At 37.5% G+C, this 23,773-nt stretch overlaps 1 protein-coding gene across 1 annotated transcript in view; it reads right to left on the bottom strand.

The window, feature by feature from the left end:
* Positions 1-23,773, bottom strand: part of STK32B (serine/threonine kinase 32B) — a 134,442-nt gene that overhangs the window by 40,261 nt on the left and 70,408 nt on the right. Inside the window, exon 5 of the mRNA XM_085309684.1 lies at positions 4,525-4,562. Within this exon, the coding sequence (XP_085165810.1) occupies positions 4,525-4,562 (38 nt within the window). The remainder of the gene's footprint in view (positions 1-4,524; positions 4,563-23,773) is intronic.

The raw sequence follows: 23,773 nt of genomic DNA, 5'->3' as shown, positions 1-23,773 counted from the left end.
AAAAACTTTAGGAAGCACTTCCAAGAGGACTGCTAGGAGGCAGTCAGTGAAAATGGTAGATGGTACATTCAAAGCAAACAAACAGGTAGTGATTCTTCACATAATCTATGGAACTCTTTGCTACAAGATGTTAAGGATGATAAAAGCTCACTCCACTCAAGGCAACACCAGGAAAGGCCATGGAAAAGACCACTGAAAGTTACTAAATGYATGAACCACGTTCAACTTGGGAAATGCCTCAGTCAGAAAAGACTGGAGGCTGGGTGCRTACACAGGGGAGGTACTCTTAGGAGCTTGCCTTGTTTTGTGTTTTGCTCTGTCATTCACTTTTTGTTACCTATTTGAGGTAGGAAACTCATTTAGATGGGTCTTTGATCCAGTATGGTYGCTGTTATGTTCTTAAGCTGAAAGCCTGCATATTCGTAACTATATCTAGGACAGCAGGGAAGGAGAAAGGGAAGGGAGCAGCTGTCTTGAAAGGACAAATTAAAAAAAGACTGAGGCTTTTCATACGAGACAAGAGAGGGCTCAGAGAGTTTTAGAATGTCATGACRATGACGGATAAAGCGAGTGTAGAACAAATCCTGCAATTCTAGGGCTAGGGGACATCTGCTGAAAGGAGGATTGTTTAAAAAGAAGCACTTTTCTTCCATGAAGGAGAATGAACTTCTAGAACTTGTTGCTCCAGGAGGTTGTAGTGGCAGATAATATCAGCTGCTTCAAAGAGCGTGTAGACAAAGTCATTAACAAAAGTCTAGCCAGATTCAAAAGGGAATATGCAGAGAGGTACTTCTAACATCCTAACATAAAAACTGTGGGTGCTAGGGATCTTTAAAGCACCAGATGTGGCAAAGTTGCAAAGGTCACATGCTCTCTGTAAATAGCATTCCTTTTGCCCTGGCTGCAATAATACACTGGGCTAGGTAGACCATCAACCTGACCCAGTAGGGAATCATTCCCTAGGAGATCACACAGGCATCCCTCTGGGTAGAGGGATTACTGAAATTACTACAGGTAGGTAACCTTCCAGTTTTATAGAGTGATCTCCTGAAAAACATACTTGGGGGGAAATCAAACCCTTGCAGATTTTCTGAAAAAAAAAAAAAAAAAAAAAAAAGTATAATTTTGATGTGATCGTTCTGCACAACGCAAAACCTAGGTGCCAAACTACAGCCCAATAATTTTTGCAGAATGACCAGAAGTGTTAACAGCTATAGTGCTACCTAATATATGTAGAAACAATAAGCTCATTTCTCTGAAAAAGGACATGTACTAATCCAGATGCCACTGCTTGTTTTTCTGCATTTATAATGTTCTATTTCTCCTTAGACACACAAGCCAAAAGATCATGAAGTGATTTTAAGGCACAGGCACCTCTAATTTCTTTGGCATTTCAGGAAAAATACAATAGCTCTAAGTTCCAAACATTTTCATTTCAGTTTTATTGTTCTAAACCATTAAAATGAAAGGAACAATTGGAGGAAGCAGAATAACATTAAGAAAATTATGTATCACACTTCTCTATACGATACAATAATTATAGCTCTCCTGCACCATCAGGTAGTCCCTTCAACCATCAAAGGAATAATTCTGTTTCAGATGCACATTGGTTAACAGATCAGAACAACACYACTAAATTTAGAAAGTTTTTGTCCTAAGAGGAATAGCTTTCTGGGAAAGTGAAGAGGGAACTAGAAAGAAGAGCTTTGTTGATAGCATCTGATTCCTTAAAGAGGCCTGATTCTGGTTTAGAGGGTGAACCAATATGAAATATTCCACTGTTTCACCTGCAGCACACTGAAAACATCCTTAATCTCTCTCCTTAAAGGAGACTCCTCTATTGGCTGGAGAATCTCTCCAGGAGACCTGGCAATCATCTTCTGGTAGGGGCTGAAACACTATTCGTAGGCAATTCCCACATTCTCACTTAGTATTACACCTCTCATGATAATCAAACATTCCCACTGAGACAGCAGAACCCGTGCACAGCAGTGTAAAGATGTGGCTCTACTGAGGAAAAATCTCGTTTTCATTGTTTCTGTATTCCTGAGGTCTGTCTCCTAAGCCACACAGGTAAATTATAGTAAAACTAGTTTTAATAAGCAGAAATGTCTGTAATCTTGGTATAATTTATGAAAACTTCAGTCAGTTTTACTTCTTGAAGATGCAAGGCTATGTGAAGGGCATAACACTTTAAATTCCACCAAAATAGTTCTATTCAGTAAAGTCAATGAAATCTAACTTCTTGAAACAAACTCCTGGTCCATTTTTTATGCGTTCCCAATTCTGTAGCACTTTGCATAAGCACAGTTTGTTTAGTAAATGATAAGATGAACTTACTTAAGGTTAAAGTTAAACATCCAGGAAATTGGCATGGCACCTAGAGGCTGAATAAAGTTCCTGCACGCCGAGTTATATTTGCTATTAGGTAAATTGGTTATACTTGCTCTGYGGCCTAGCATATTTAAAATGTATATACTCAACACCTTTTTCTGTGAAATGAAGGCTGATGGTTCCTTCAAAAATAGTGTTACTATGAAGTGTTGAACTTTAACTGAAGCTTTTATGGATCTCAAGGATAGGATTCACCTTGCTAAATGTGCATCTATAATGTGGATATCTGTAGCTGAACCCAAGCCTTCCTTGGGTCACTGAAGAGAAACATATACTTCTAGTGCAGACATCTGAAATAGCAGATGAATCAGATCCTCTAAAGTGCCTGTGTCTTTCTGCCATCTGTAAAGGAAGCCTAAAGCGGGACTAGCATAGATAGATACATCTAAAGATGTCCTAAAGATGTTGTCTCCTTTAGTGAGTTGAAGCGTATGGACCCTTGCCTAGGCTGGGAGGACCCATTGCCTAGCTGGGTTACAGGTCTGTGAATGAAGGATTCATCTATCAGATAGCTGATTAATTCTGCTGACCAAGGCTGATTTACAAGTCCAGGAAAAYATTGTTATTTGTCCCTCGTGTACAGGTGTTATGTGGGAGCAGTAATCTGCTGCTATGGAGAAAAAGCACTATCTGCTCCAAAATTTTCAAGCTAGCTATAGATGATTTTGTTACTGATGTCTCATAGCCACTAAGAAAACTTCATTTTGCAGCACCAATCATTCTGGTGTAGCTTTTCCTTGGCAATACTTGAGCCTCTGTAAGGCTCCCTTAAGATGGTAGCAAAGCTCTAGCAACAGGCTGATTTTGTGCTGCAGTTGACCTTGATGAGGGGCAAGAAGAGGTAAGGGCAACCATACTTCAAAGGCTGTCAGTCAGAAATTTAACAAACTCATAGTCATTTCACGTTGCCTTTGACATCTTTAATTCACCCAGGACTTAAAGACAAGAGATTTCTGTTTCATGTTTATTTGCTGATATTGGTTTCTAGGGAAYATTAACACTCATGGGTCTGAAACATTAAATTACTTGAGTCCTAGGTGGTTTAAAACTTGAATACTATTCAGTTTTSTTGGCTTCAATATTTCTGGGACAAACTCCAACCTTTTGAAATGTTACTTCTTTAATCAACTTTAACTTATATACCCAGCAGTTCTGCAGTATATCTTGAAAAATAATGGTAACTTTGGCATCATTCCAAAATTGCATATTTTCTCAAAGATTCTGAGCTGTATAAAGTATGATACTTTCCCATACACCAAATGTGCCTTTTTTTCCATTTAGTATTCCTCTTGTAATATTTTTGTTGTAACTGCTAAAAGGTTAATGACTTCTTTTACTTTCATTTTCTCATGTCTTTCCTATGAATAGCTTCAAAACTAATGAAGGAAGTTTTAGCAAAATTCTTCATATATTGCTTATCATATATTGCTATATGTCTAAATTTTAGAGAAATTAGCATTTATTATACCGTGTTTTTTTTTAATTTGAGTTCCAAATCTACTAGGAACTAGTAATGAAATTTCAAAGCTGATTAGGTTTTCTAGTCTCTTTTAATGYCATTTGGACCAAAATTTCATGTAGAGCCATAAAAATCTACAGCGGCTTAGAGGTAAGTTTCCAAATTTGTACCTAAATTTAGGAAAATAATTCCAGATGCCTACAAGAGAAATAACCTGCTATTACAGATTTCTTAGCCCTTCTGTTCTGGAATAGAAACTGTAAGTGCTCAGTACCTCTGAAAATCAAGTCTTCTCCTGATAGGTTCCCCAGTATTAAAAAAATGTTTTCTTTTTCTTTTCTTTTCTTTTCTTTTCTTTTCTTTTCTTTTCTTTTCTTTTCTTTTCTTTTCTTTTCTTTTCTTTTCTTTTCTTTTTTTAATCAAGTGTTCCTGGTGATCTCAATTCAGAGTGAATTACTCCATCTTCAGATCTTGTGTCAGAGCAACTTTAATTGTTTGCAATAAGAAGGGAAATTACAAAACTCACAAGGTGGGCAGGGGGATTTTGAAGAGAGAGATAAGATTTAAATCTGAATCCAAAATCTCAGGCTGGTTCATGAAGCACAAGCCACTGTGTCACTGAGATCTCATAAATTAGAATATTTGAGAGAAAACTGTTAATAACCACTTACCATGCTCATCCAGTAGTATGTTGTCAGGTTTGATATCCCTGGAAAATAAGAAAAGGAATGCATTACATTTGATACCCAAAGATGACTTGCAAATTGTAAAGCTTTTCCCATGGGAAAAGGTCTGGGATACTTAAATTGTAAAAAATCCTGTGAATAACATACCATATACAAAGGCAAGATATTTTTATCTACATCTTTTTACTACTCAGAAAAAACATGCATGCTAAAGAGACTGTGCAAGTTTCCATTTCATGTGCCTCTGTTTTCACATGGTTAGCATTGACATGGAATTATTTTTCAAGACTGCATACTTTACTCCTTATAGCAGCGGGAAGAATGAGACTGAAGATTTGTGTCTTGAAGGTACCTCATTGCCTCAGGGATTCTTTATGTGACAAGCCCAAGAAAATCATTTAATTGGAAACATCAGTGACCTAACCTTTTGGGCAGAACCTGCTAATTTCCGTTGCTCATGTACCTGACCACTCACATTTCACACAGTCCTGCTCTCTTATACTACTGGGGTAAATCTAGCAGCTCCATATTTAAACCCCAAATCCATATGTGCCTGTCTGTAACAGAGACAGCAGGCTGGGGAAGGGAGGGAAGGTAAGACAGGATGGAGATTATGATATGCTGCAACATAAGCACAACTGTTCTCTTTAGGTCTTTGCACAAAGAAATCACATTGCCCTAGCTGCAGCTTCAGGACCGTTTGCAGGTTGGTCTGCATTCAGGCTGCTGTCAGGAGGGATGGAGACAACTTTTCCCCTACCCATTTGTGTGCATTGCTGCCTCCTTTTCTGGATCAGCATCATTGCTTGCACTATGGAGATGCTCTGGTGCAAACTCATCTCTTCCTTTTCAGGTCTGGATAGCCTCTCTGATTTGTCAGAACCCTTTGGGTTCCTGAGGTGGATGTGGGAATGTTTTGTGGAACTACCTTTTCACTAACAGCTGGTGCTTAGTGCAATTTTGAAGTCAGGCTTTTGGTGTGCTGTTACCTAGATAGAAAGATGCATCAATCCGTGTTATTCTGAACTGATTTTACAGCAAATAAAAGTCATGGGCTGACTTGAGTTAGAAGAGAAAGAAGTTTCTCAAGTACTTTTTTTCATAACATGAGATGCTACTGTTTTGAGAGCACATGCCTGGAGATGTGCATGATGAGTAGATTCACATTACAGACAAGAAACCAAAGTGCAAAGTCATAGTGAAGAGTGTGCCTTCTACTAGTGCTTCTTTCACTTGGTTATCCTCAGTTTATAGCACAGTGCTAAAATCTCACTCTTCCACTGGCAGCCGGTTGACGGCTCTACAGACTGCGGAGGAGCAAGGCTAGTAGTACATCAGGCTGCATTAACCTACCAGATACATGCCTATCTTTAAGTGCTCATAGGGGAGATAGGATTCAACACAGTCAGTGTGAAGACTTGACAAGTTTCGGAGAAATGCAATTATGATATATCCAGAATGGAGGACTTTGGGCATCTTAAAGATAGCTAGACCATTTATATAAAAAGTCTAATTAAAGACATTTAATTAGTAAAAACCTTGTGTATGTAGGCGGTTGGATTTAAAACAAAAAACTCTTCAGTTAAGCAGTTTAAATTCAAATATGTTAAGTAAGTGAAATTCAATTTTAACTGCACATCAGATTTCCTGCAAACATTTTTCCTCTTAGCAGGCCTGTTCAAACAGCAGTTACAAAATTCCATACCTTAAATATAGGGTTTTCCTGTTGTGCGCATCCTCAGCTACATAAATGAACTGAAACAGTAATTTTATGATCCAGATCTCTTGAATGAGCTAAAAACAGAAATCTAAGCACTTTTGCAAATAATAAACTCAAATTTCAGATTCAGAAGAGGCCTGGGCTGTCTTCAAACCATTCACTGAGCAATAACCAGCAGCACTCTCCTAGTCACTGATTTCATATACACAGCTTTCTCAGTCTGTGCTGGTCCTACTGCAACTCTTTTTGTTCACAAAAAATCAGAGCAGGAACCAAAAAATCGGAGTAGGGGAAACCTTCAAACTTTTCACYCAGTGGCAGGACCAGGTGTAACTATTTTAATAGCTGGACCAAGAAGCTCAGAGCTGCAGACAGATGAGAAAAGACTGAAAAAAGTGTAGTTTAATTTATGCTTGTTGCTGCCTGTAAAACCATTTCTAGCTTCTTTTGCTTGCCTGGAAACTGTCAAACTGAAACCTTGTGAAGGACAAAAGAACAGCAAGTTACTTCATACATTTTCTAAGTAAAAAAGAATGATTAATCAACTTTAATAATAGTCTATTTGTATCTTCTGTWGTATTTAGGCTGAAAGGGTACCCACTGCTTGAAGATATTCCCTCTATGTTGAGGAAAATTTTGCCCAATTCATATTCACTCCATATGTAAATCAGCACCACTGAACTCACTGGAAAGGCTCACAATGATTAAAAGAATTCAGGTTCAAGTATTTACAAAGTCAATTATTGCTTCCATCCATGTTCCTCTTTGCTGTTACCAAGTGAGGTAAAAGCAGGTTTTCTAAATTAAGTAGCAGAGAGGCTGTGAAGTCTCCATCCTTGGAGATTTTTCAGATACTGCTGGCTCAAGCCCTGAGCAGCCTGGTCTGATCTCACTTCTGACCCTGTTTTGGGCAGGAGGCTGGACTCAGGACTCCTAGAGGCCCCTTCCAGCCTTAACTATCCTGTGATTCTGTGAAAAATAATATATACGAGTTCAGATCCAAAGTCCTTTTCTACCCCTTGTTTGGGCTACAAGGAAGATCATGAAAGAGGAGGAGGAGACCTGGAAGAGGAGTGCTTATGTGGAAATTARTGAGTCTTTGATATAGTCTGGCACAGCTGCCTATTATGAAAGATAGTTATAGCTTCCACATAATAAACTCTGTCATGGGGGTAATTACTCCTGAGGAAAAAAAGCAAGAATAAATAGCCAATCTTCAGCATAACAGCAGATTAAAATTGAAATGTCCAACCATTTGGTGCTGAGGAGGTGTGACAATACTTATTAGTGGTATGAAGTGGCAAATAATGAAAGTTATTTCATCTAAAGAAGAGTCTGAGAGATCTCAGTAAGAATGAGCAAAACTAGATGATTATATTGCCAGTGCCAGATAAAAGTAAGTGCAGACACAAGATATCAGAAGATATCAGAAGGTTAGAATTTGAATTACTCATAGGGATTAAATATGTGACCTTTCTAGAGGTCACATATTCATTTCCCTTACATAGGTCRAAGAGTCATAGGAAAGAAGACTCAAAAGCGTTGCGGTGGTGCTATTTGTTCTAAACCTTGAGACTGAGAACAATCTCTAAAGAAGTTTCRTGTGCCCTGCTACAAATTAGCAACCAGAACTTTATGACTTTCTATTGTAACTATTGGTCTAGGCTGGACTTGAAGCATTGATCCGGTGGGGTTATGGTTGGTGAAATCAGCCATCAAAGGTCTAGTTTCATTAAGGAAAGAAAGAAATGACWGTTTGGTTGACTACCACAACACACTGATAACAACTAATTATGAATAGGTTATAGAAAAATTTGAAAAAAAATTATGCTCTAACTTCAAGAAATAGTATGTTCTCCAGGTCACCATATTTCATAGTATCTCAAGCAAAATAACTGAAAAAAAAGATCTGAGGAAGGGCTGGAAAAAAAAAAAATCCCTGAGAGTAAAGAACAGAGATTAGGGTTGTTTAGTTAACAGAAGAGATCTGTCAGATGTGATATGATAGGCATATCAAATAATAAATAGTACCTAGAAGGTCAGTAGTGCTTTCCTGTTTGCTTTTGGAATGTAAAAGCAAGATTCATATTTCATAAAAATGAAATAAACTAAAGCAGGATTTTATTTATATAACTGAGAATTAAACTCTAAAGTTAATTACAAGACATAATTGCATAAAAATACTCGGGAAGCTTTAACAAAGTTTTAGTCATTTATGTGAGTAACAGAACTACCAGCTAGTGTTTCTCCAGCTAAGATTAATCCAATTAATTTAGGAAAGCACTTCTGCAACTAGTACAGATGCTGGCTTCCTTTCACCTATTTGAAACACATCAATAATAGTACCAAATACAAAGTCTATGCTTGTCATTAAACCTATGAGAACTGAAGAACTAACATTGCCCATCTGTTTCATGCTGYTTTCATATTTTGCAGCAAACATACAAGCACTGCAGGCTTGGTTTCTGCCATTTTAAAATTTGTTTGCAATTTCCTGCTTTTGCCTTCATTTTCTCTCTGTTTTATCAAAAGCTTTTATGTGTTGGTTTAATAAAGGGGCAGGTGTTCTTTGCCAGCTAAGCTCTTTTTTAAAAATTATTGGAGAAGATATTTCACTTATAACAGTTCTGAATGCTTTTGAATTTATGTGTTTAATAGCTTCTGCTTCTTTCTTTGGTATCAGCAAAATCCCCAAAATATTTTATCAGATTTATGTCTTTTGGATTTCGCTCTTTCCATTGCTGGCTCAGAGTGTGATTTAATATATTATCACATTTCCATTCTCCTGAGCTTCATAAGACTTAAGTGATCCCACAGAAACATCTATGAATATTATAGTTAATARTAAATTTACCAGCATGAATTATTAGGAGTATATCATTTTTTAACAGATGATTGGTTATTTTCTCTAAATGAAGAATGTTGTGATTTCAAGTCTTCATTAAACAGATATAACTAACAGAAAACTCAACTGTATGCAATGAAACAAATGAAGTCTTATTTTTTTTTAAAGACCCTTAGCTTCCTTCTTTTGAATAGACAGAAGATGTGTGTACTCACTTTTATTCAAAAATCATAATCTCTCATACCGAAATACAGGTGTGAATTGAGAAAAGAGGCTCACACTTGTTATGACAAAAAGCTTTTTTGTTTTTCACCGTGAAGACAGTCAAGTGGTAAAACAGGCTGCCCAGAGAGGTTGTGCTGTCTCTGTCCTTGGAGATTTTCAAGACCTGGCTTGATAAAGCCCTGAGAAACCTGGTCTGCTCTCATACYTGACCCTGCCTGGAGCAGAAGGCTGGACTAGAGGCCTCTGGAGGTCCCTTCCAACCCGATCTTTTCCTATCATTCTATAATCATTGGTGAGTTCTGAGAGGTGCGAAAGGGTCTTTCTCCACCCACCAGGTCAGGAGCAGGAACTGAGTGGCTTCCTATAAACTACCTTTAACACTACAAACCCTTACAAATCTCCTCCAGGAAAAATGGGAAAGTCTAAAGTCTACCTGTAACAAAACTCCATGGATCATAAGAGATGCTCATCTCTGGATGTGCCAGGAAAATCTTGACACTTAGAATTCATTAGKTTATAGGCAATGAAGCTTCTAGCCCTGCAGAAGGCAAAGTTTGTTTCTTGGAGATCATTTCAATATATCCAACAGAAAAATTAAATTAAATGAATTTTGCACTCTCATAAGGATGGAAATGAAGCAAGATCCAAACTAAGGCTCTTGAAGTCAGTGGAAGGATTACACTGGCTTCACAGGCATTGTTTCATCCCTAACAATGTCTCTCTTTTGCTCTTTTCTCTGAGTGCTGACAATCTAACTGTATGTTATGTAGGACAAACTGAAAAACTGAGATGAAAGATTTAGTCTATTAGTAAGTCTTTCTATTTTTTTTTTTAATTATGCAGATCATTTTTTTAAACTAATATTTTTCTCTTTATGTAGAAAAAAAAGTGTTTAAAGTTACTGTTCTCACTAGGAAAAGAAAATTGCATTAAGGTCACAGAAAATCACACTATTTTTCAGCCACTCCACTATGCTGTTGTCAGATGCTATGTATCTCTAGTTTGTCCAAAAATATTCCCAATAATCTTCACTAAAAGTGAGCATTGCTGGTAATCTTGCAGCTTTCTATTCCTAGGGAATAGGACTAGGAATATGGACTGACTATTAGCTGCAAGTCTAGAATACTGCTGCTATCATTAAAAAAGGCACAGAAAAAGCCAAGAAGTTCTGGATAACAACCTGAAGTCATACAGGGATAATTCCAATAATTTCAGTTTACTGAGTTTCCGATTCTCTCAAATACTAAACTATTCTCAGTTATTTGCTCATAACTCATTTATATAGCACAGACTATACCTGACCAGAACTTTTTATATGTTTTTTTTTTTTAGTTTTAGTTAGTCACGCTAATGTTTCACATTAAATCACAGACATGTACCTGCCACATCATAATGAACTGAGTAGATTGGAACAAGTTTCATTAAGATTAATATTAGCTGTATAACAGTTCTTAACAGCCATAAAAATGGCAATGAATTGGAAAATATGAGTTTCAGCTATGGAATATTCAAGTCAACATGGTATTTAGCATTATATCAGAGCACTGAAGTGAACCACATATTATAAAGCGGTTTTTCTGTGATTATAGAAAGAAATGTGAACAATTTCTGATTTTCACAAATAGACATGAAGGACTGCATTTGAAGAACTGGACTTCCTTCTTATTTTGTATTTAGACTAAATAGACACATGCATAAGTAATGCATATGTCCAAGTAATGCAGCTAGTAAAGAAAGCGAGTATATACATACATATATATATGTATATATATGGTGATATTTTCTTATGGCAAAGCCAAGGCTTGTTGAAGCCTTGGACAAGGGAAAAGTCAATATTTACCTGCTGCAATACAGCCAGGAGAGGAGTTATTCAGATGTGATTTGCTTACAGACGAGCAGAACAGAAATAGCATATCCCAGGGAGMTGAACTGTGCAGAGTACCTACAAAAAGTGCTTGCCCAAGAAAAAGCCTTGATGAAGTCTGCTGTGTTCTCTCTTCCTTTCATCACGTATTTATTTTCTTAGCTTTTTGTTCCTGTCCAACATCCTTCCTAGTTTCAAGAAACAGTCAATAGTATTGAAAAAAAACATAGTAAGAATCTCGGAGTTCTTTACTCATTTTTCCTATCTATCTGATGGATAAAGATGACTTTTAACCACTCCAGACATCAGACTGCCAGTTTATGTACCCCTCACTCGGTTCTCACCAGTGACTGCTGCCATATACTGGCCCTTCATAAAAAGGCTCGAGAGCCCTCTGTTCCTGCTGTGATGAACACCGTGAGATAACATGACCCTGCCAATCACTGAAATGTTGAAATCTGAAGACTTCAGTAAAAGTGGAAATTAGCTGGGAACATTTGGTATTAGTTTATGAGAGATTTGTAAAGAAAAAAATCTTCCAGATGTTTGTGTGTACGTGTCTGGTTACACTTTCATAAAACAACATGTCTGATACCCAAGTCAGTACAATAATTAAGCTCAGAAACAGACTTTCACACTTCATGCTATCTAAACGAAACAGGAATAAGGGAAGAATTTCTGTTAATAAAGTGAATAGGTGTGAAATGGAAAYGCAGGGATGAGTGAGATGCTGAAATCTTAAAGTGCTAGTCCTGATCTAGTTAAATTCGCACTAACTCACTGASAACCAGAGGTAAGTTACACAATTAATTTACTGTAGCATGGCTTTTGCTGGCTGAGCTATTCGTACAGGAAAATGCATCCTTTTCAGATATTGCTCTTTTGAGTAGGGAGAAAATTCCAGCATGGCTGAGATCCACTAGTCCAGTTCAAAAGCAGAATAAGCTGCTATTTTGCACCAGAATGTCCATGCATATATTTATCTTTTAAGAAGTAAAGGGTACAACTCATTCAATCAATTCAGCCATTTCCATTTGCACTTTCTGGAGCCTGTTATGCATAAAGGATTTGCAGACATGTTAAAGGGCACTGCTTACAGTATCCTATCCCAGTCGGAAATGTCAAAAAGCTTAAAATATTAATTGATCTAAACTCCATCCAGTGGAAATTATTTAGTCAGTCCCATCTCCAACCAGAAAAAAAATCTGGGTTCAGACTCCAAAGAAGGCATAAATGTATAGTTTTACAGTAATTTACCAGATACTGTATCAAAAATCATTAAACGCTGGGTTGATATATATATATAAWATATATATATATGTGTATAGAGAGATAGGTATCAATTGCCTTAAAAGAATTAATTCTCTTTCCCTCAGGAAAGACTCAGATTTACAAACATTCCAGCTTGAAAGGTAGTTTGGTTTTATCACAGTGTATTAATACTTCTATAATATTTTAATATTTCAGTCTCACAGTATTCACTAAGGCAGCACTGTTACTCCTATAATGGAAGTTCTAGTTATGTTAAAAGAATAAATAAAGATTTCAGAATTTGAAAATACATAAAACTAAATCTTTGCCAACATTCTATACATTAGATCTTAAATAAAATATTTATTGCTAATCAGAAATATGTTATTTTGTTATTATAAAATCTGTGACGCATTATTCATGAATCTGAGTTACCCGACAAATCAGTAGGGCTTGCAAAAACTTCTTTATTGGGTCCTCCTCCTATTTAAAGCTTCTGGTTTCTCTACAGTTCCCACCCCAGGAATGAATGCAGAAAAAATCCATAACYACTTCCAATTAATTAACTGATAGCTTGCATCCATATGATGCCAAACAGAATCGTATCACCCAGCTGAAAATAACACTTTGGTCATTTTTTTCTTTCTTTGTAGCAACCTGCTTGATCAACAAGACCATTTTCTGGTGCGTATACAAGATATAATTGCTGTAATAATTATCACAAGATAATTTAAAAAGTGAAGTGAAAACAAGTAAAGAAGTTTTTACTAATTAAGGGTTCTAAAATGCTAGCTTTATAGCTACCTCTTTCTATTTATCTATAAAGAGAGTCAGGATGCCAAGCTCAAGGCTGTTGTTCTTGTACCTAGATATACAGAAGCAAGTTACTGTGATGCTGAGCGTTATGATACCTATGGTTCCTTCTTGTGGAATGGGTTTTYAGTGATAATTTTTATGCCTTGAACAGATATCCACAAAGATCTTGAATMGTCTTAGCACTTGTGATACCAATTTTATATAGCACTGAAAGCAGAGGTGGTAAGGAAGCCTCCAAAACATGCCTATTTTTCAACAGAAGCAATTTTGCTATTTTCAATTATGTCTTCCTTTGGGAAAATTCGATTAAAATGTTTTCAATTCTCTACTTGTAACAATAGGTGGCAGTAATGATATCTACATTTGTGTGTATGGACAGTGGTCTTTGGAAACACTATTTGTCAATTTTGGTTTAGAGCAATAGATGTAGTAGATACTTCTATCCTGGGTTGAAGAAAATGGCTATTTTAAATACAGTAATCCTATACTGAGCCTTTCACATTTCTGGGTATGTGTAGAAAGATGATAGTCATCTTTAGCTAGGTTCAGCTTCTGAATTTATTTGCATAGATTATAGATTAAAATAAAATACCAACACAGAATGTTTCAGTGGATGCTGCTTCCTGAAGATCCAATATTTTATCACAGAGGTAATTACAGAATGTAATTGCAGAAAAAAATAGATGGAGATTCTAACGTACTCTAACCCCCCCACACACCACCACTGCTAAAGCTTTCTAATGTTAGAAAGATTTGTTCAAAGGAGAAAGTGAACCAGTACTTTGCCTATGTATTGCATTGTGTAATGTCTCAGAGACTGAGGCTGGAAAGCATCACTGTGGCAGTATAAATTGAGATTTTACATAACAAAAACCATAGTATGCTATCCAGAATTCCTGTTTTGGACGCAGAGGTTCTCCTCCAAGTGAACATGATCCAGTACAATAACTTGCAGGCAATCTAGCTGTTGGTTTAATCTTGCTTGAAGGATCCAAAGCAAAGAGAAATTTTCCACTTCCTTTGCTAGAATTGCATTCTAACACCAACAGCAGACATTGCTCAGGACTAGAGCACTGAGACAGCAGGGTGGCTCTGAGGGGGACCTTGAGCAACTATCTGGTTTTGTTACAGACAATGCCAAAACATAACCATATTTCAATCTATGCTTTTAGAAAAACATGAAACTAGAAAAGAGAACAATTAAATTCTCTTTTCAGCTGAATGCTCAGCTTCAGTAGGAGTCACATAGAATCACCATGTATCAGCAATCTTAACTTCGCAGCTGATGGCTTAATCTTTTCTGTGTTGTAGCTTCAAGTATTGCTGAGATATTCTGTGTACAAGGACAAGGGTCATACTCCAGTCATGAATCAACTCTTGTGAACAGATGACCTCTCCAATAACCACGGGAAGTGCACAGCTCATTAGACACAGGCTGGAATTCAGCTTTGGAAAGCATTTTCTGATCCAGCAGAAGAGTATGTACTTTGTGATGGGGATGCTTCCCTCATCACAGGTAYCATGTGAGAACTTCTGATCAGGAARTGCCCCATGCTCTGCATGTGCTCTGCCAGCAATTGCATGAATATCACTTTCCTTCCAGTAAAAGAGATGGGCCCTCTTCCAACACAGGCAGAAATCCCCGTGTAAGAGTAAATGAGAGCAGGAACTGATGACATTTGTCTCCTGCCTTAAGATAAATCAAGAGGAGCACAACATCACTGACAAGCATGCTTTGCTATATCAGTTGTAAAAAAGTTTAATATGGAAAGTGTAGTGCTTTGCAATGACTAAAATTCATATAGCTGTTCCATCATTTTCACTGCATGAAATACAGAATAGATCCATTTCAGATCTCCAAGAGTCAGAAGGAACTCAGAAAGAAAATATAAAGAGTGCCAAACACACGTGTGTTTAAGAGGCTATTACTGAATCAGATACAGCTTGCAGTTTATAAATGCTGTGAAATAGCTCTAAAATTTGGCTGAAAAGCCCTATCAATATAGGCTATGCTATATAGAAGCTATATAGGCTTCTATATACAGAAGTCTGTTAGAAAAGCAGCATATAGAATAATAATACATGATGGAAACATGTTAAACAATGTATATCCAAGTGCAATACATACTACCATATTCAGTACAGCTGGATTGGCTGACAATTAAAGTGCAGTATGGTGAGATGGGCTTCACATGCAGATAGAAAAGATGASAGTAGCTTCTAAAGGTTGAAAGTTTTCAGCAAGTGCTGAAGGGGTGGGAACCCCTTTGAAGTGGCATAGTGAAGATCCCCTTCAAACTTATTTTTCTGCTGATCTTAGCAGTGTGATCTAGCCAGGAGTGGGTCTATAGACTGGCAAAAASAATACAGATGTGCTGCGTAGGGATGCTATGTTGTTCTTTCAGATCTGAAACCCCGAATACTAATGGGAATGTCAGACCCCCAATTACCTTCACCATTGCCATCAACTCCTGCTGGGACATGCCCACAATRTGGGAACCATAGTTATCAGTATTTGGGCCTTTATTTCTCAAAATGACCACCATAAACACAACCAAGATACATCACAGAGAAGAGGTTGAATATGCTCCACAGCCAAGTGAGCTATGCCATCCTGCATATGAGTGGCTTTATAGTTTTGATATACGTAAAATGAGCTGCCTTAATGCAGGCTTGGAGGCAGAGTATATGCCTAAAAATAAAACTACAGCTATTTGATTAAAAACCTGACCTGCCCCTACCTGATCTGCCAGAAGCAGCTGGCAATTATTCTTGTGAAATCCACCAGCAGATGGATTAATTCTAATTAACAGAAGGGCAAATATCTGATTTTATGCTGCACTTGCTCCTGCCAACCTTTAATACTTCAGKTGTAAGTCTCATAATACTTCTCTATCTCCAGCCTCACCTATGCTGGGAGCGAAAATAATAAATTACTTCTAAGAGTATGAATGCTTTTAAAAAGGAAATTTTACTAAGAAACTCCCAGAGTAATAAGTATATGTATTCTTGGAGACTGCTATTTAAGATAGATGAGGCCTGATGGTATACAACATTTGACCCAAAACACAACTCATATTCCATTATAACATCTTTTAAGAAGACTTTCTATTCTAGGACAGTAGACAACATAAGGCTTGGAATCAAACAGCTATTTATTCCAGATTCTCTTGAATCTAGATAAGGAATGAAAAACTTTGCAGTATTACTTGGGCCCACAGACTGTAGTAGTAGCAACATCCTGGTTAAGATTACTAGACTAGAATACAGCACAAATGAAAAGTAGGCTCTATGCAGAGAAATTGTCATTACTGTAATTGCTAGTCCTGAAATTATTGTAAGGATTATTCTTGCTACTTATTCAACTGAAATTAGGGGTGAKATTTAACTCAAAAGATACTTAGATTAGGTTATTTGAGTGTAAATTAGGTGTCTATATTCCTATTTATAGTCAATGGATGTCTAGCCAATACAGTCACTGGAGTGTGAAGAACGAACGAGATGACTAAATGTCTATTTTTGGATGAGCTGAATAGCTTTTTAGATTCCATTGAGTGTATTGAGTACATATCCACTTGCTACATTGGGATTCTAGATAACCAATTCAAATATAGATACTATATTTATATCATGGTGAACTATGAAATATGTTTTTAAAAACATAAGAAAAAACTTGCAGGATATTTGGAATTACGAAAACAATGGAGAATGTTCTTGAGTCAAATTATTGTAATGTGTTATCACAGGCAGGTTTTACTCCTACTCTCTACAGGAGTCACGCTTCTGGTGCTCTTTGTCTCGTTCTTCTTAGTTTCACACAACGAAGAATACAATCATTCACACACAATAAATTGTGCCATAGCTAAAATAGACTGCACGCCTAAGAATTCTCTTAATTGGCGGCATTAAATAGAATATACTCCTCATCTGTGGGAGGAAAGTCTCTGAGTATCTGCACAACCTTCTGACAGACTGAGTTTATGCCAGGGATGTTGGAGGAAGGAGCCAGGGTTCCTTACTCCCCACTAGACACATGGTCATCTCAAGCCCAGCCATCTGCAGTGTCCAAAGAAGACCAGGCATTGCCACACAGAGCTCTTCTTAAACAGCAGAAGCCACCTTTCATCTCAGGGAGCAAACRTCTGTCTGACAGATTGAAACTGGTGATCAAGTATTTCTTAGAAGGGAAGAAGACCAGGCAATGACTGAGTACTGTTGTTTTCACTACTTAAATAATTACTCTGGTGTAATGTATATGTTCAAAAATCTGGAAAACTCAGGCTTAATAATTCCTTTTCTCAGCTTTAGTTCTCCTATATTTTATTTTTTTAACACTATATCTTCTCTTCCAAAAATCAAACATTCAGTAATAATGATAGGACAGAAAACTGTTGGGTGGAAATTAATGTCTTTGCCTGTATGTTCRTAATTTTTAGTTTCAGTTGTAAAGGTACTGTGGGAGTCAGGGAAATAACCTAGTATTTTAATTAGTSTTGAACTCTGTGTACATGCATAAGTGCGTGTGTCTGCATGGGGGTCTGTCTGTAGAACATTTCTGTGTCTGTGAGTAGATTTGCAGACRAGAGTTGAAAGAGCACCATCAGGGGAAAATTCTGCAGTGTCTCAAATTTAACAGAGGCAAGCTGTGAGTCTCTGTAGATTTTAAAGTCATAAYTCTAGATAATTAATACATTTAATCAGTATAAAAATTTAGAAATACAGCATTCTGGCAATAGGTTTTCACCTCAGCATGTCTTGCTAAGTGACTATATTGGTAGTTGTTATTGATTACCATTAAGTCAACTACTCTTGATTGAAATGCATTCAAAACAGATGTCTGTTACTCCTTGAGTAAATGTGTTGATTACACATTTTCTAGAGGATCATCYCTAAATTTTTATAACAACTTGCAAAAGCAACATAGCAAATCTAGGACTGCATTTCTTCACATGAGTACCTCTTCTAGGAATACACAGGAGAAATTATTTTTCATGCCAGTGTATTAACTCCTATYGACATGAAGAACTCTGGGAGAGGTTTTTCAAGGTTGGTGAATAAAGCCATTTGACCCTGACAATAACAGAGATATATTCAAAATCAGTCAATTTTCTGGTAGCCTTAGCCCCCAACTAAACAGCTGTACATTGGCACATACCACCATTTCCCCTATTACTCCACTCCTCCACTTCATAGTGCATCTCTCAGCTTCTCCACACTGCCTTCAGTCACTCCTGATTTTGAGAGTCAGAGACTGCTCCTTTCTCCTGGCAGATTTCTCACTGGCCATGCCCCTTACCACACTCTGCTCTCCCCTGTCCTCAACCTTCCCAGTGCTTCTCTGGCATCTTTTTCCTCTGCACTCCGTACAAGAGTCCTCTTAGTGTATCCAGAGTGTATTCTCTGGAAATGCCTCAAAATTATCTTCTCCTTCCAAGCTGCTTCATCGGTGCTTTGCTTATTCCTTCTCCAGTTCCCTGCCACCAACAACTTCCTCAAGCTCTTGAACAGAGAAATGATGTACTTTTTTTCTTTGGTCCTGTCACCAATTCCTTTTGCTCTTGCTAGTGGCTTTTCAAGCAGTAGCTACTCGGTTGTCTGAAAAATCAGCCATTTTCACTGAATCTCCCAACTGTGAGTTCATGGGCCAAACATTCAGAGCTTAGCATAAGATTATCTGAGCAATTTGTTTTCCTGACACTGTTAAAAAATATACCTTTTGCTCTGTTATTTTTCTTGTGGTGTTTTTTTTATCATTCATGAAGTTTTTTTATCATTCCAGTTCCACTGCAGACCATTTGACATTGAATGATAACAACGACAGAAAAAGATGACATTTTAAGCTGTCTTAGTTTTTATTAAAAACTAACAATGTTTGGGGGTCACATAAAGCCAAAGAAAGATATGCTTTGAACCTTAAAATGTGTATGATCTGAATTAAATCTGACAGCAAAATAGAAATAGCATCTGTATATAGGAAGAGGGCCCACAGTTTTATTATAAGAAACTCATATTTATCCTTTAAAGGACCTGTGCTCATACTTAAATACTCAAGCACCCACCACCACCACCAAAGAGTGCAAAATATGCAAAAAGGAAGAATATCACTGAAAGAAACCAGGAGAATAGAACATGATTAAACACAGAATAGTCACTGTGAAGGCAAAAAATAAATGACAAGAGCTCAAGAAGCTGTTTCTATCTTTAGACTACAAAGCAACAGCCTCTACATTCTGAATTTAAAACTGTGCCAAGGTTTCTTTTGTATAGTAAGATCAACAAATAAATAAAGGAATTAAAAATGGTAGCCACTGGAGAGAGGTTATTTCCTATTCATGATAATCAGACTACAAGAATGATTTTGATCATAATATAATGAATGACTGGATTCACCACAACCGAACCCAATGAACCTCACTTCATTAAAAGTTCAGTGTCTGCCTAGTGCTGTTCCCACCTAGAGGAAGTTCAGCATGCTCACAAGACCCTCGTTTAGCAAGGTGCTTTCCCTAGGAACATACATAACCTTGCTGAGTGTAAGGGCACCGTGAYTGCTGAGCCGCAGGCCTGCCCTGCCTCCTCTGCAGAAGGAAAATGTGAATTCTCCCCTGGTGTTGACAGGAAATTTCCTCCAGGGATCCGTGTGTGTTGTGCATGCATGGGTTGGAAAAAGCTGGGATGCACCGGTAGGACTGTCCTGCAGCATCAAACTTTGATCTGCTGAGCTTTCTCCTCTGTAAAACCCATCCAAGGGAGTCGGGACTGGTACTTGCAGAGTTTGAAGGTAACCTTTAGGGAATGCCCTGATGAGCCCCCAGACAGGAAAGTGAGAATAAATGCAAGAGAAAAAAAAGAAGTTAAGAAAGCAACTTCAGCAGAACAAAACTCTCAGCAATCAATGTCTTAATTACAGTTCCTGCCTACCAGATGAAATGTTTTGAAGGATGAAAATTCCTCGGGTGATCAGCGCTGTAACTCCCAYTCTTTCTGAGCCCTCCATACATCTGCTATGAAAAATTGTACAACTCAGACCACTCTCACCTGGAATCTCAGGTTGTCCTGAGAGCTTCTCAATACATTTCTAAGAGAGGAAGAAAGCTTAAACCAGCAATATTCTTTAATGAAATGTCTTCTACCACATAATGGACAATATACTCAGTTTCTGAGACATAAAAATCTACTACAGTCCTAAAAAATTAATGTAAATGTGCACTTTTTGCCTTAAGTCTTTGTTATTTTGCCATATATTAAAATGAAGCTTACACTGTAAGGAAATCTCCAGGGGAATGATAGAAATTCCCTTGCTCACCCAAGCTGAAGAGGTGATGCAACCGTTAAAGCAGAAACTGGCACTTGTCCATCTGCTCCTACCGGTTTATATTTTCCTCAGCCTGAAGTTTACTACCTCATTTTTTCATATTTGTTTTCCCCATCTACTGACTTTAATCAAAGCTTTTAGATTTCTTCACTGAATGTAAATAAGAATGACTCAAGCACATTGCATGCAAATCTGCAACTTTACCAGAGATAATATGTCTGTGTTCAGTCATGATGAGTGATGTCAGGTGAAATTTCCAAGGTGCTAGTATCAAACATATCAGAATATTTTTAGAATAACATTAATACCAATTCCTTCAGAGAAAGAATTGATGTAGTATCAGAAGAGCTTTGGGTCTCAACCTCTCCTCTTTCATTCAGACCTTGCTTCACTGTTAATGTGACCTTCCTAGCAAGGGGAGCCTTGGCTTATCCCCTCCTCCCCTCATAGCTGGAACRAGGAGGCTAGGGAAGATGCACCATCCTGGCTCTGAGAGGAGAATCAATTAATATTGTGGGTWCTGCAGTGTCTCTCCAGAATAAAGGCCTAATCATTTAAATTATTTATTCAATGTTATCTAAAATTTATTATTAATACTTTTAATTACTATATTTAGAATTAAAACATCAATGTACTATCAATATTTTGGTTCTCAATAGTATGCAGGAGCTGAGAAGAGATGTACTAAAATCATTTCCAGCTTTACAGTAATACCAAGAAATCTGTAAAAGATTTCTGCAAAAGAAAGATGGTTCTAGTAACACTTACACTGCATTGAGCAGRAAGATATCAGTAATATCCTAAAGCTGAAAACTAGCTTAATGCAGATCATATTTGTGGATGAAAACCTGAGATCACCTTCAATATAGAGCAGTGCTTCAATTCGGTCAGAATCTCCTACTTTAGTGTATGAAYCTATGAAAATGATTCATGATCAAAATTTTAACAGTAGGGTCACGGAGGAAGGAAGGATTTAATTTCATTATCCATCTATGGRATGATAAACTGTGGAAGTAAGAGAGAGACATGTATTTTAATATATATCATATATCCTGTATGTTACCTGTATAACACTTCCCTTTATAAAAGGTAGGTTACTGTAAAGGGATTATTAAAGAAACCTAGAAGGAGAGGAAAAAGAATAACACAGACAGGAAAAGGCAGCTGTTAGAGATGGGAGTGCATTTGGCAGAAATTAGAAGCAATTCATAGGCAAGTAGCCCTAGAACAAATGTAAAGAGCTTTGAGAAAGCCCTCAGACAGACAAACAGAAGTGAAAAAAACAAAACACTGATATACAACCTGCCAGACTGGCTGGCAAGTAGGAGATGCAGAGCTTGGAGCCAATGAACTGGTGTATAATATCCAAACGGACATTACAGGTTCCCTTTAAGCATAGTTTACAGAAAAGAGTGTACAGATTAGATTTTTCCTCCCCTGCCATAAATGTCTGCGATGATAGCCTGAATCTTTTTGTGAGGTTATCTGCATCTCTTTCTAAACTACAGAGACTTTCAGATTACTAACTTCGACTGGGCATCTAAGTTTCAGATGATGTAGGGCTTGCAAGATGACATTTCCTTGGCTAAACAAGGTATTTCAAGCAAGCACATTGTCACAACTTTGCAATAATGAGGAGGAGCAGCATGAAACAAATCCCCCCTTCCCTGTTCTCCCATGCAGGGTTCTCCCATGCAGCACCAGCTTCATCTATTCACTTGCAAACCACCACGAACAAAACAATCTCCTGTTGATGGCAATATAGATTTCTCCGTGATGGGGTCTGAAAGCAGTGAGGGCATGGCAGGATTTCTTCTGGTGCCCCTTCTCCTGATATTTCCCAGGTATTTCTCCTGAGTGGAGAAAGGTGAGTGCACTATACACAAAACACAAGAAAATATAAGTGCCAACGGCAAAATTGGACCATCTGATGGGGCATCAAGTGTCTTAGAGGGTTTTCACGTCCCTTCCCTAACAGTAACCAATCATTAGTAACCTAGTCTGTTCAATCTCAGTGTGTTTTCAAAGTAGCTTCATTTATTTGCAGTATGTCATCTGGTAAATGGAATAATTTACTCTTTTTAGTGTTGCCAAACAAAAATAAAAATAATTCGTTCTTGTTAAAGAACTCCCTTCAAAAGTTGAAAGGCTTATTCTCTGCATATGCRTATCTTGTGATATCTAACTCTTTTTACAGGACTTAACAGAAATTTAAATACCTTTTGTGCCTAGAATTTGTAAATCACTTTCTTTTTGATTAGTGCTGGTTCATAAGAATTCAGTAGGTTTTCTGTGCTTTGTGGCTTGTATGGCTTTTGTTTTTTATCTGGGTTTGATACATTTTCTAATTTGCTTCTCTTACATGACATTTCTCAGTTCCTGCAATTTGTCCTTGGAAATAATGAGGGTTTGCACTCRTTTAAAGAACACAATAAAAAGAAATGGGGGAGACCTGGGAGACAAATCAAGAAAATTCAGTGAATAGGCTTCTTAACCTGTCATGAACCTTAGGAGTACTTTAGGAACCTTAGGAATAATAGCCACACTGTGGTTGCCTTTTCCCATTTCATCTACTCAAGATCCTTCTATATTTTTTCCTCATGCTTACCAGAAAGAAAATGAGTGTGAGCTCTTTTCAGTGTGAACCGAAATTCATAGGAACTCTGTCCTTTTAACACGTCCTGGCAAACCTCAGGATGGCACTGTTCTGCCTGTGACATCTCTGAAGATCGATAAAGGGAGAAGGCTCTGTTTTCAAATAATTCCCATTATCTGCTGCTGACATGCTAAATGGACAATTTCATGAGGGAACCTTTTGAGTAAGAAGGTGTTCTTTTGGTGSATGGCTTCACAACTAAAACTGGAAAGGCCCGCTTTAAAGAGAGAGGATTTAATCATTTAGACATATTTTCTTATTTCACCAAACTGCTGGATGCCTTGAAAGGCTCAAAGGTAATGAACAAACTGGAATCTTCTAAACCGCAGCACAGTGTAGCAGTGCTCAACTAAGAGTACACCTCATCTAGCTGGTAGCAGCAAGATACTCTTATTCTGCGGTGGATCAGCTGGCAGAGTGAAACATAATGCTCAGTTTTGTCACCGTTTCCCATCAGCTGCTACCTGTCCTGCACTCTGGCTGAACAGCCGTTCAAAAGCAGAACTTGCAGGTATGGGAAGCAGAGTGGTGATTACACTAAG

The sequence above is a fragment of the Rhea americana genome, unplaced genomic scaffold (genome assembly GCF_003343005.1).
Source record: "Rhea americana isolate MKP2758 unplaced genomic scaffold, rheAme1 scaffold_30, whole genome shotgun sequence".
NCBI lineage: Eukaryota > Metazoa > Chordata > Aves > Rheiformes > Rheidae > Rhea > Rhea americana.
This window is presented reverse-complemented; position numbering and strand designations above follow the sequence as displayed.